This window comes from Pieris brassicae, chromosome 9 (assembly GCF_905147105.1).
Source record: "Pieris brassicae chromosome 9, ilPieBrab1.1, whole genome shotgun sequence".
In the NCBI taxonomy this organism is placed as follows: Eukaryota; Metazoa; Arthropoda; class Insecta; order Lepidoptera; family Pieridae; genus Pieris; species Pieris brassicae.
The window spans coordinates 16,133,252-16,147,291 of record NC_059673.1 but is presented as its reverse complement, the minus strand read 5'-3'; the positions used below and the strand labels follow the sequence as shown (position 1 = coordinate 16,147,291).

Below are 14,040 nucleotides of genomic sequence, written 5' to 3'. Positions count from 1 at the left end.
AACTAAAATTTAAAATTAATTTATTGATCACTAAATTTACAGCTTTTGTTCAGTTAATTCAATTTTCTACAACTAAATTGCCTAATACAGCCTTATATCAAGGAATGTATAAAATAGAATATTGGCAGCATTAGACATTATTGTTACAATATATTTCTGACTTCAAACATATATATATAAAGTTTAAGCAATATATATTACTATAGATACATATTTTCTTATCTGCCATCTTCATATTTTATCACCAAAAATGTTAGTAACTCAGTCTTGATATATTATAATAATAATTAAAAAGTATACTTGAAAATGAAATGCATAACTTAAAATAGTGAAATTTTATTTTATCATGAAATGTTAAAAATAAGCTGTTTGTAAACTATGAAAAACAAGAGATAGCCTATAAATCAAATAGGTCTCAGAAATCTCATAAAAACATTATCTGTAGCAATAAATAACTAGAATATATAAACAAAATGCAACTGGGCTGCATGTATCACTTTGCCTTATTGGAAACAAGAAAACAAGAAAGATTGATCTTAAATTAACATGATATCACCCTGAAATACAATCTAGGAAATAATTTTACAACTCATCGTGCGATTCCTTCTTTTGTTGTTGCTGTATGAAGTGGGAGTCGTCACATGCAGCTGGAGAAGTTAAGTCTATTTTATATTCACAGCGATAAGGCTCAGTTACAGATGTTAATTTTGTTTCTAAGCCACAGGTGATATGAACAGTTGTCATTCGGGCTGGTCCATTCCAGCAGGTTACTCCATTGGTGTATTTCATAATGGAATATTTGCTGTCACCTTCTCCTCCCCATTCTCCCCAGTTCCCTAATCCAACTTCCCCACCACCATTTCTGGACTTTTGTGTAACTCTATCAAACAAACAAAGCCTGTATACATACTCTTTGTCTTCATGTTCTAGGCATTCTCCATCCATTGTTGCATATTCCTGGTTTAAACCATAATCCTTCTCTAAGTTTTGTTGAATTGTTCTGATATTGGATTCAATTTCTCTGACAGCACGCTCAGCATCATTGTATAGTCTACGAGCTTCTGATGCTTCATCCATTAATCTCTTTGTTTCATCATCATAGGTCTTTGTTTGATCATTAAGTTGATCATCAATGTTAAGGTCATGCTGTTCAATGTCTTCAGTCTCATCTTCACCTTCTTGATCTCGTTCGTGTTGTTCTTCTTCATGTTGTTCTCCTTCATGAGGAAGCTCCTCATCATGCTCCTCCTGATCATCTTGTTCTGGACGGAACATACCCTCTTCCATCATTAACAATGGTTTCAATAAAGACCATACAGATGACACAAATGTATCTTTATCAACATTTTCATTATCTCCAAAGAAGTACTGAATCTCTTCTTGATCCACTTCTCCATCCTTATTTTTATCAAATACATTAACAACTCTTATTTCATTAACACTTAGAAGGCCATCATTATCAGAATCATACTTATTGAATTGCTCCGTTGCCTGTTTAAGAAGTTCTTCTTTTTCTAACTCAGCTTTTCTTTCTTTTTCTTTTTCCTCAGCTTCTCTATAAACTTTAAGTGCTTCATTTTCCTTTGCCTCTATATCACTTTTTAAGGCTTCTTTCTCTTCTTTAATTTTCAAAGCTTCTATTTTATCTTTTTCTAATTGAGCTAACTGTTCTCCCATTTCACTGCGTTTAATATTACCTCTTTCGATTAGTTCCAGCCTAAGAGAGTTACCTGCTTTATGCAGTTCAGCTAATTGTTGAGCTTGAGCCCTTGCTTCGCGCCCGAGCTCGTCGCAAGTGTTAGAACACGTGTCGGGTACAGCATACTCATCAGTTCCATCACAACAGTCACAAATTCCATCATTCACTCGTGAACTTGGAATATTTTGCGGTCGATGGCCTGCGTTTGTGCAGTGAAAAACACTATTGAGACACGCCGATGTACCGGGTTCATCACTTCCATCGAAGCAATCGCAATAATCATCATTGACGTAGCTAAATGGAATCGTATTTGTACCATCAAAACACGTAAAATCCTTTGACGGTGAATAAAGTGATGCTTTGGATAAAGAAACGCCGCGAGGCCGCGGCACGTCCGAGAGAACGAAAATTACAAGTGAAGATGTAACTAAAACAAATGACTGCAGCTTACTAAGCCAATTTGAATAAATCATGATTATTTTAAAAATATTCACCGATATCGGCCACTTAATATTACAGCGAAATAACTATGTTTTGTAGAACGAAGTTAGAACAGTAGGTACTAGTAAAAATGTTAAATGACAGCTAAGTGCCGACGAACAGAGGCTGACTCTTGGCGAATGACGTTTTGACAAATGTTTCAATAACAATACTTGCCACTATACTGTAGTATATTACTACTTCCAATCCCTGCCTAAAGGGTTTAAATTATATCTACCTGAGACCTATAAAAACTGAGATTAAAAAATATATTATTGGTTAGATAACAATTAGCTGCGTGGTTATCGAAAAAAATATATATTAATGTACACCAACAGTTATTCTGAATTAATTTAATACGTAGACAAACTAAGCGCATTCAAAACAGTCATGAGAATATTGGAATGAATAAAATGGTGAGTTGTGAAAGTATTCTGTACTTGCAAATTTAAGATATCAATTATTAAGTCTTACGGTGAATTTATAAATGATTAGTTATGTGACAAAAGAATATACATCTATACCGTTTATATTATAATGAAAACTCAACATAGTTATTTACTCCGATAGTTATTGTTAATAAGGTATCCAAAAATATACTTAGTAATAATAATTAATTTCTAAACAATAAGAAAAAAAATGTGTACTATATTTTAAGAAGTTTTACAGATAACAATTTGTTCTCCACTCCCAACCCAAACTGTTCTGTATTTTTTCACAGTCGTTGTGTAATGATTTTGTAGATTTAAAAGTGTATGTTTCCTATTAAATCTATCAGATTAATATAGTATAATATATAAGTTCCTAAATCTAGGCTATCATAACCCTAGGGGCTTGTATGTAGAAAGTCAAAAACTAGATTCGTACGAAAATTTATCGACACGAACTGTCATTTTCATACACTGAATTCCAACAGCGAGATTCTAATAAAAAAACAGATCACAACTGTCAATCTGCCATGGTATCATTTATTTAAATTTAATATCTAATAACGTTGTTTGTTTATGAGAGCAATTTCTGATTATTAGATATAAGAGTCTGCATGATTGGATACGATATGAAGAACGATGTATAATTATTATAGAATAAGACGTGTTTTCATAGCTCTATATTTATTTACATTTTTAAAATATTAGCCTTAAAATCCTTCTTTAAATAAATATTTAGAAATGGACGGTGTTTTAAACTCTTCTACATTTTCTATGTTGGAAGGAAAACTTGACAATCGAATTCTAAAATCCATAAACGCATTAGGTTTTGAGAAACCTACAGAAATTCAAGTAAAGGTTTTGCCTCACATGCTACTTGGTGAAGATGTTATTGCAGCTGCCAAAACTGGCAGTGGAAAGACACTTGCATTTCTAATTCCAGCTATTGAATGTTTATTGAAGCATAAATTTACTAAATCTCTTGGTAAGAATCGTTAGTGTCCATTATAATAACCTAAGTAAAAATGTTAATAAAAGTTGGTAAACATTATTACAGCTATGTATGTTCTAGTCTAAATTTATATTTTATTTTATTCTGTTGACTTACTATTAATGTGCTTCTATTAAATGTTTCAGGTACTGGCTGTATCATAATTTCACCAACAAGGGAACTTGCATTACAAACTTTTGAAATACTTGGTAAATTACTTAACAACATAAATCTGTCACATGCTTTAATTGTAGGAGGAGTTAAGAAATCAAAAGAACTATTAGCTCTTCAAAAAGGTATGGTTAGTATCCTTTTTTGTCATTATAAATGATATCCATTGTATTAAATTTTTTCACAACTACTTGTCTAACTATATTAAAATCATAGTATTTAAAAGCTGTGAGTCTAGTGATGTGGTTTGCAGTTCTCAATCCTGCAGTTGTATGTTTGAGCCCCAACTGTGCACCATTACACTTATTATTACAAATGCATAATTATACATATATGCTTGTTATATTTGTCAATCAGGTGTCAATATAATTGTTGGTACACCTGGACGAATATTAGATCATTTAAAGAATACCAAGGAATTCAATAGTCATAACTTGAAATGCCTAATATTAGATGAAGCTGACAAATTACTTGAAGCAGGATTTCAAAAACACATTGCAGGCATAATCAAAGATTTACCTCGTAAGTAAGATTTACCTATATTTCTGAATAGCTATCATCATTTCAGGTTACTTCAGTACTAAAGATTAAATTAAATCTTATTTTAAATCTGAATCTTGAGATCTTGTGACTGTGGCAGTGTATTACTAACAAAACACACACACACAGAAACACACAAAATCAAAAACAATAAAAAATAATGAGAGATAACAATTTTTTATTTATTTTATAAGTGTTATAAAACTTACAAAATCTTGACATCATAATTAAATAGTTAGAGAAATTTTATTATCTAGCTATTTTTCAAAGTTCTTTTTTTATAGAATATATAGTGGGCAAACGGGCAGGAGGCTCATCTGATGTTAAGTGATACCGCCACCCATGGACACGCTCAATGCCAGAGGGCTCGCGAGTGCGTTGCCGGCCTTTTAAGAATTGGTACGCTTTTTTCTTCGAAGGCCCTAAGTCGAATTAGTTCGAAAATACTTCAGTGGGCAGCTGGTTCCACATAGGGGTTGTGCGCGGCAAAAATTGCCTTATAAAAATCCTTATTGCCTAATACCTATACATATATATCAATGAAATAAAACATATATGTTCTTCCTCTTAATGTTACTTACCATTTATATTTTTGATAGGTAGAGATATCCTGTGGAAACAAATCACCAAATCTTATTATTTATTTATACTTTGTTACCATAATATACATAATTATACAAACAAAAAGTAAGTAGGTTACATAAATTATTAGGCAACAGGCGGCCTTATCGCTAACAAGCGATTTCTTCCTGGCAACCCTAATATGGGAGGATAAAAAAAAGAAACTCCTACAGAGGGTAAAGTACAACAAGTGCATGATTAAATAACGAAAAAAACCTCAAAATATAATAATATTATATATGTTGGTACTTCTAAGATCGCCTTGCCTAAACTCAATGAAACATACAGATACCGACAAACTTCTTGAGCATTAAACAAGGGAGTAGGGGAATGCTTGCGCATCGCACATAGCGCGGGACACAAACGTCAACTGATTTACCGATCACGCGATCGACACGTCAGTGTCACTCTTCCGCCGCCGCGCACCACCACCAATGATACCTAAAAATCGCTTTTGCGTAAACCACTTTTATTGTGAATTAGATATTTCATAGAGAAATAAAATAATCCATACATTTTTCTTTATTTTTCAGAAAAGAGACAAACTGGTTTATTTAGTGCTACCATAGATGATAAAGTAAAAAACTTGGCTCGTCTTGCCTTAAAGGAAAAGCCAGTGTTAGTTGCACTCACTGATGAAAAGCAATCTACAGTTGTTGGTCTCAAACAAGGGTACTATGTAATTTTATTTATATTTTAATTAATATGAGGATACGACTTAGTGCCTTGAAAATATAGTTTCGGCTATTTGGTAAAAATTGTTAGATACATAAAAAAATATTTAATAGTTATTAGTACAATTTATATGATAGCTTTTGCTTATTCAAGGAAATATGTAATAATCAAGTGGTACAACAAATTATGTGGATCTTAGTTTGTATTTGTTTTTTTGATAATTTTTGATCACCCCGTTGTGCTTGACATCGATGTCGTAGAGGTTTTTGGTCTTAAGACATTTTCCTCACTATGTTTACCGTCACTGTAGTGCAGTCATGATTGTAATGCAGGAAGTCAAATTTGAGGGTTATTAAGTGAGCTATATCCCTATTGAAATATGATATAGTATTTAATTTTCATACTTACATCCTTTGGTACATGTCGACAAATCAATTGTGCTCCTTGCTGAAATATGAAATGGAACTATTCTGTCTTTGTTGTATCGGGAATACGTAAAGGATTATTAATAGTGTTGGGCTAGTGGATTCAACGTGCGACTCTCATCCCTGAGCTCGTAGGTTCGATCCCCGGCTGTGCACCAATGTTTTTCTTGCGCATTTAACATTCTCTCGAACGGTGAAGGAAAACATCCTGAGGAAACCGGCTTGCCATAAAAACATATATGTCGGCGTGTGTCAGCCACAGGTGGCTAAGGGAGCGTTCAAATATTACGTCACGCAATTTTAACGTTTCTGTATCCTATAGTAAAATGTTTCGAGACCACCCCCAGTGACTCTTTATACCTAAAACTTACCATTATGTAAAGTACTGTAATACTAATCAATAACGCGTAATTCAATACCCGCACCGCATCGTAACATTCTACAAGAGGACCCCCCCCCCTCCCCCACCTAATTCGTTACGTAATACTTGAACGCTCCCTAATCACCTACTTGAAACAGATTCTGAAATCTGAGGCCCAGACCTATAAAGGTGTTAGCACCACTGATTTTTTTTTAAATTTTCAGTTACTTCATTTGTCCAGTTGAAGCGAGAATACCATGGCTATACAAAATGTTGAAGAAGGCAAAGAAATTAAAAGTACTAGTATTCTTTTCATCGTGTAAATCTGTTGATTTTCACTATGAATTCTTTATGTATTGTAAAGCACCCGTTATAAGGATACATGTAAGTAATAGTTAGGTTAGCCTTAGGGCTCATTTACACGAGCGGCACAATGCCGACGGCAGAGCAACTGCACTCGTCGACGTTTGCAGTTGTTTGTGTTTGTAGCGTGCCGTGTCCGCCATTTTGTCAGTTGACTAGTTTAGGAGTGCGCACGCGTTTCGATTTTATAAAATGATCTCCAATGACAGCATTGATGTTGAAATGCTCGTTGTGGCAGTAAAGAAAAATGCTTCTATATGGAATTACAAACTACAAGAGTACAATAATACAAAAACAGAGCGTGGGCTGTATGTGACAAAATGTCCATCTTGTTCTTTATTCATTAATATTTCTTGAATCCACAATGTGCGTGTGTTTCGTTTTTGTCGACGTCGACGGAGTAAAAGCATTAACAGTGAAGTTCTTTGGAATTCAATTTGCAACTGGCTCCTGTACAAAGAGAGTCGACGACCGTTGCCGTAGATCTTCCATATAAACATGTCGACGGCTCCCGTCGACGAGTGCAGTTGCTCGAGCCCATAGTTGTGCTCTACTAAACAATTTCAATTTTTCGAATAAGTTTTCGACTAAACAATTTCAATTTTTCGAATAAGTTTTCGACTAAACAATTTCAATTTTTCGAATAAGTTTTCGACTAAACAATTTCAATTTTTCGAATAAGTTTTCGACTAAACAATTTCAATTTTTCGAATAAGTTTTCGACTAAACAATTTCAATTTTTCGAATAAGTTTTCGACTAAACAATTTAAAATTTTCGAATTTGAATTTACAAACTAAACAACTTATTATCTACTTCAGTTAAAATATTTACTTAATTTTTGTTTTACCTATTTGTCATTATAACCCAGATTTCTTATAGATGTTTGAAATTTTAAATAGTCAATAAAAAAAAATATTATGATTTGATCTTCTTCGGTTTATATTAAGCTGTTGAAGGTATACAAATAAAAAATGTATCAGTTTATTTACGGGTTCGGATCGGTATTCAGTTAGTAAACTTAAAAAAATCATGAAAAAAACTATTTTGAATTGACCTCACTGTAGTACATTTTTATTCATGCGTAGGTGTTTTCTGTTCTACCCACATTAATTTGGACGTAGCGCGATGTCCCTAAAGCTTCTCTCGGTAAATATATTATATATGGTATAGCGGACTTTTTTATAGATTTTGATGTTTCCTCCAAAACTGTAGTACATCACTTTGCTTTATTGTCAATGCTTTCCGCAGCCTGGATTTAAGAATTCCGCGATTTAGGAATTTTTATTGGATTTTTTCTTCTGTTACACTATCGTAATTTCATACAGACGTAACAAGTTAAGTTTACAAAAAAAATAGGGTAGTGATTTGAAAACCTAAAATATCAAATCTCAAGTTTTTGAGCCTTTTCAATGCAAATAATCAAATCTTGCCTCTTTCAATGTTGAATGGTAACTGATCGTACTTGAATTTGTGTATGCGGTGATGTTAGTTAGTTTTAGACTGTGTATTTGCGTGTTGTTCCCACGAGAATGTAAGTGCGTGCTCCTATTTCACCATGCCTCCTGCTGATGTCATGTGGAACATGGTGTGATGGTTGCAGCTCCTTACAAACGTTGTGTAATACAAAAAAAAACTTGGCGATTAAAAAGACTGGCGGAGAATTTATTGCCAGTTCTTCTCTTCGGTTCTACGCCCTTGATTTGAGAACTGGCAGTAAATGTAAAATTAGAAGCATTTAATGTTTATTTATTTTTATTGACGTTCATAAGTGTACATTGTGTTACCTATTTGAATAAATCATTTTTGACTATTTGACAATCATTTTCAAATCATTAATTTTACATTTCTAGGGTAAATTAAGTCAATGTCAACGAAAGGAGGCATTTCAAAGGTTCGTTGAAGCGAAAAATGGTGTTTTATTCTGTACTGATGTTGCTGCAAGGGGATTGGATATTCCAGCCGTTGACTGGGTTGTTCAGTTTGACCCACCCACAGATGTTAAGGTAATACATATTACTAGCGGATCCGAAAGACGTTGTCCTGCATGATATTTCAAGATTACGATATTAAACAAAGTATGAACGTACATACTGTAGCGCCATCTGCCGGACTGATTTGTCTCTAAACCCAAATGCATACAATTAATTCAAATCGGTCCAGCTGTTTAAGAGGAGTTCAGTGACATACGCGTACATTAGAATTATATATAAAAATAATACAGAATTAACGGCTTGATTAGTTTATGATCTAGAATTAAAAACAATCTAGTGTATAATGCTTTTTTGAAAACAATATCGATAACAGCCTTTACCAATACATACCGTAGATAAGTTGTTATACGTGCATATATAAAATAATCGTATGTTGGCACAGCCGGGAACCAAACGGGCGACCTGGCTGTAAATACTAAATGAGACTGACTGAAAAAATTATAAAAATCCTTTAAATTTTATGTAGTACCGACTCAAGCCCTGGATTGTACTTATAGCGTGTTTATTTATTTACAGTAAATAAATTATATACATAAATTTACTAATTAAAAATAAAAAACTTCGATCCATGTAACACAAAAATGTATGATACAATAGCTATTAACAGTATTATTGAACTTACCGTACCTTAACAATGAAAACCAATTGCTATAATCCGTGGGTAACACTGAAAATGTTCAGAACAGGCCAGTTAGAAACATTGCTAATGAAAACTTTTTTGTACTTCAATATTAGAACTCTTTGGTGACCAATATATTGCATTCATTTGTCATTTGTTTCTGTGAATTGGCGGCAAATACAAAAACTCTTGTTACACGTGAAAATAAACCTAACGCGAGAAAATTTTCAGTCAATCACTTTCGTTGTGGGCTTAATCAACAACAAAGCTGCGATTAGCATATCTTAATGAAGCCCCATCTCGTGCCACTATTCACGTTAAACCAATTGGGTTTAACGACTTTAAGTGTGGACGTAGGTATCTCAATAATGATCCGCGTGAGGGACGTCCTTTAACAGCGTCTACTGAAGATAACATCAGTGCTGTGCGACGCATGATAGATGAAGATAGGAGAGTGACCTATCCGCAGATACGGGCAAGCCTAGGCGTGTATATGAGTCAAGTTCTAAAAATATTACACGAACATTTAGACGTCAGGTAGCTTTGTACAAGATGGATTCCCCATACTTTAACCGATCCACCATACAGTCCTGACCAGGGCGCCAGGCCCTGCGACTTTCATTTATTCTCAAGACCTAAAGATAAAATTCGAGGTATTCGCTTTACGAGCCCTGAAGATGCGGTGCAAGCGTACGAAATTGCCATAGAAGAGACCCCTAAGGAAGAATGGGCCCACAGCTTTTCTCAGTGGTTCCATCGAATGCGATGATGTGAAGAGAGGAACGGAGATTACTTGGAAAAACAATAAAAGTATTGGCAACTTTCTACATTAAGCCGTTTTTCATTTTCTAAACATTTTCAGTGTTACCAAGTTATAATTGTAATGAATGTCAACGCTTCTTCGATTCGATCTCTATAACTCGTACCTCGTTTAGTCGATATCCTCAGTAAGTCGAAAAAAAGTCCCAATTCCTTCCACTGAACCTCTAATTACGCGGTATCTCGAAATATTTAGACTTTGTAACTCGAACAAAATTTTATTTCCACTAAGTAATACATATTTATAATCTATAACTCGAATTTTAAAAAATGAGACTCCGTAAGTCGTATTAGTACAATTTACTTGATTAATATATAAAAGATATATACTACAAAACCTATACCTATACTACCTTGAATTGAAATCAGCTCTACAAATTGAAAATACAAATACACACCGCTGTAAGTCGAAATTTCAGCAGTTATATGTATCTCGAAGTTCTTGGTCGAAAACTCGTTAACACGATATTTTTGCATTTCCCTTGACATTCAACTTGAGATTCCACTGTATATATTTTTAATAAATAAACTTAAAATAATTAAGCCTTCAGTGAAGAACGAAAGAATTGCGTATGTCAAAATCTATTACATTGTTAAAGTACGAGAGTTAGACTTAGCGATGTATAATGTTCGTATAAAACTAATTACCGTCTTTAAGTCTTTAATAAATTTTTATGTAAAAAAATCCTAAAATCCTTCGCTACAACTTTACAAACTACAATTTATATTATTTTTTAATACGTCTAGGAATACATACACAGAGTTGGTCGTACAGCCAGAGGCCTGAATAATACTGGAAATGCTGTAATCCTACTCCGACCGGAAGAGGAATTTTTTACTAAATATTTAGAAAATAAAAAGGTTTATTTGGATAAATACACATTTGATCAACCACAAGACGGGGTTCAAAAAATGGTGAGTTGTTTGTGGTCATTATAATTTATTTTATTTATTTATTAACACTTCGTTACATTACAATATAAAAAATGAACATTATTAAATCAAAATGAGATCAACTGGCGGCCTTATCGCTTTCGAGCGATCTCTTCCAGGCAACCACTACAGTTATACTTAAAATAAATCAATGGCGCTAAAATTAATTGGCTTAAAATAAATCAACCGTTTTAGGTCTAGGCCTCAGATTTCTATATCTGTTTCATGATCATTTGTTAATCTAGTAGGCAAGTAGGTGATCAGCCTTCTGTGCCTGACACACACCGTAGAAGTTTTTGGGTCTAAGGAAAGCCGGTTTCCTCACGATGTTTTCCTTCACTGTTCGAGCGAATGTTAAATGCGCACATAGATAGAAAATCTATTGGTGCACAGGATCGAACCTACGACCTCATGGATGAGAGTCGCACACCGACCGCCGCCCATAGACACATTGCCAGAGGGCATGCAAGTGCGTTGCCGGTCCTTTTAGAATTGGTATGCTCTTACGTAGTCATAAAAGTGAGATTTTTTTAAATCTCATTAATACAGCCTGATCTATTCACCACATCATATAAACATGAAATTGTTAAAAAGTAACCTATTTTATATATATATATATATGTATTAGTTTTGTTATTGAATTGTCTTTGGTCTTAGAAATGTTTGTTTAAAATTGGATGTTGCTACTATTGTTACGGTATATATTGTTTTTTTTTTTATATTATTTCTCCTTCTGAAATAATGTTGATGATTTAATACCGGATATTTTAGTGTTAATTCTCATTTATTGGTTCTACCGTCCTATCTGTCAGCTTTTTATTTCCATATATTTTATTATTAAACACAATTTTGTCAGATTTATTTTATAAAGAAAAATTGGTGGCAAAAGTTTTTTTTATAAAACACCTAAACTGTATGAAATTGTCAGCCCTACATAAAGTGCAAATAAACTCCAAGCTAAGTTACTTTAAATTTGATTTGACATTAATATTCATTCGAAATCCTTAACAAATTCAAGAAGTAGCAAAACAACAAACAGTACTTGCGCCGTTGTAACTAAACTCAATCCTCTCTTTTCATCACAGCGTACACTCCATTTGACAGAAAGCGTGGAAAAAGTTCCTTTGAGACATGAGAATGAATTAATTTAATCTGGCTCAGTTTTGATTATTGATTTATCTGTTTATATTAGTTTGAACAAACATTTTTCTAGTTGGAAGACCTCATACAAAAGAATGGAGTGATGAAAACCTTAGCTCGAAAAGCGTACTTGTCTTCCCTCAGATGTTACAATAAACATTCACTAAATACAGTTTTTAATATTAAGAAACTGGACTTGAAATTGGCAGCCCGAGCGTTTGGATTTCTGGAACAACCTCACGTAGACTTTCGTATCCTTTTTTTATACATTTTAATGAATTGTTACATATTGTAATTCTAGCTCTGTGTTATTATCATACGATGTTATTTCTACATAATATGTAGATATAGTAGTCGTCTTTCTAAATCATATCAATAAAGAAACGCTTCAAGTCATTCTTGTGCTGGTGTAGTTATGGAAATCGACAAGCAATGAATTTGGGCGCCGCCATATATAATTAAAAATACAGATAATTAATGATGTAGTGTTTAACAGATTACACAAATAATAATACCAAAAACAACAGAAACAAGACTTCACAAAGTTTGCCAGCGTTTCCGACTACCGTTAAGCGTTATGTCACTTTTCTTGGCCGCGACTTGGCTGAGCCTGGAGTTCGACCTTCTAAGAATATCGTCAGAAACTCAGGCTTGTATGAATTGTATGCATGGTAGTAAATACCCTAAAGTCTTCACGATATAATATAGGGCTGTTAAAATCTAACCGACAGTAAGTAAGTAAGAAATCTTGCCGAAGCCGCGCATAAATTATTTGAAGAGGTCAATTAGGTATGAGGGTGTGCAACTATTTAATCAATTACCGTCTAAAATTCGCAATATTAGCGCGTTTAACAGATTCAAAAGGGCATTAAAAATACATGTCAGAGTGAATCTACTAGACTGAAATTTGGAGGCTCGTAGATACATAATGGTTCTCATGTAAATAAAATATAATTCTGTAATGAGAACTAAAGTTCTTTAGACATTAAATGAAATTATGTTTTCTTAGCATCAGATATCAGTAAATAACAGGAAGAAGCATAAAGAAGGAAAATAACTGGATTATACTAATTTTAAATTGTAATAAAATGCTAATATTAAATTGTCTAATTAAATGGCTGTTTTATTTTCCTATACATAAAACAATGGAATGTGCAAACTATGATTGTATTTAAAATATTCATCCAGCTTAGCTAATACGGTCAAAATTTTGGAGGCGGTTGTTGAATTGTTATGTTAAATGAAACACAGCTTGAAGCTGGGTAACAACTGGCTTTAAAAGATTAGGTACATGAGCTTAACTAACAAAATTCGTGGTAGTGGAGTTGTGACGCCAACAAATGCTAACTTGGCTTATAAGGATTCATAATTATACTTGACACCAGTACAGGTATTACAATTTACGAGTGTGTAAGTAAAGGGCTTTTAGGTTGTTTTGGTTTATGTTGATTGGTCCTTATTTGGTTAAAATAAAACTTCCTAATAATTCGTTGAGAAGAGGTGAAGATGGAATGTGGAATGTGTTTAATTTTTAAAAACTGTAGATTTATATACAAAAGTTATCCTACACTGGCCACTAGTGGTAACATGTGGTACCAAGATGCGAAGGGTGCGTAGACAATAAAATCGAGGCGCGGCAAAAAGTTGTCCTTTTCTGCGCGCAACCGTCGAAGCGTACGAACGTGTTCTTCTCAGAACAGTTCGATATCGTGGTCTTACGATAACGCAATTAACTGTTCTTTTCAGAACAAATTATTGTTTCATGACGATAACGTTTACAACT

At 33.6% G+C, this 14,040-nt stretch overlaps 2 protein-coding genes across 2 annotated transcripts; one reads left to right on the top strand and one right to left on the bottom strand.

Moving 5' to 3' along the window:
- Positions 1-3: 3 nt before the first annotated feature.
- On the bottom strand, positions 4-2,321 carry LOC123714617 (glucosidase 2 subunit beta). The gene has a single exon (XM_045668965.1). The coding sequence runs from the start codon at positions 2,170-2,172 to the stop codon at positions 583-585; it is 1,590 nt and encodes a 529-aa protein (XP_045524921.1). The 5' UTR covers positions 2,173-2,321; the 3' UTR covers positions 4-582.
- Positions 2,322-3,068: 747 nt separating this feature from the next.
- Positions 3,069-13,372, top strand: LOC123714619 (ATP-dependent RNA helicase DDX18-like). The gene is made up of 9 exons (XM_045668969.1): positions 3,069-3,592; positions 3,745-3,894; positions 4,127-4,291; positions 5,464-5,602; positions 6,616-6,775; positions 8,606-8,758; positions 10,932-11,099; positions 12,331-12,508; positions 13,280-13,372. Exons 1-9 carry the CDS (start codon positions 3,349-3,351, stop codon positions 13,312-13,314), a joined length of 1,392 nt encoding a protein of 463 aa, XP_045524925.1. The 5' UTR covers positions 3,069-3,348; the 3' UTR covers positions 13,315-13,372.
- The last annotated feature ends 668 nt before the right edge of the window (positions 13,373-14,040 follow it).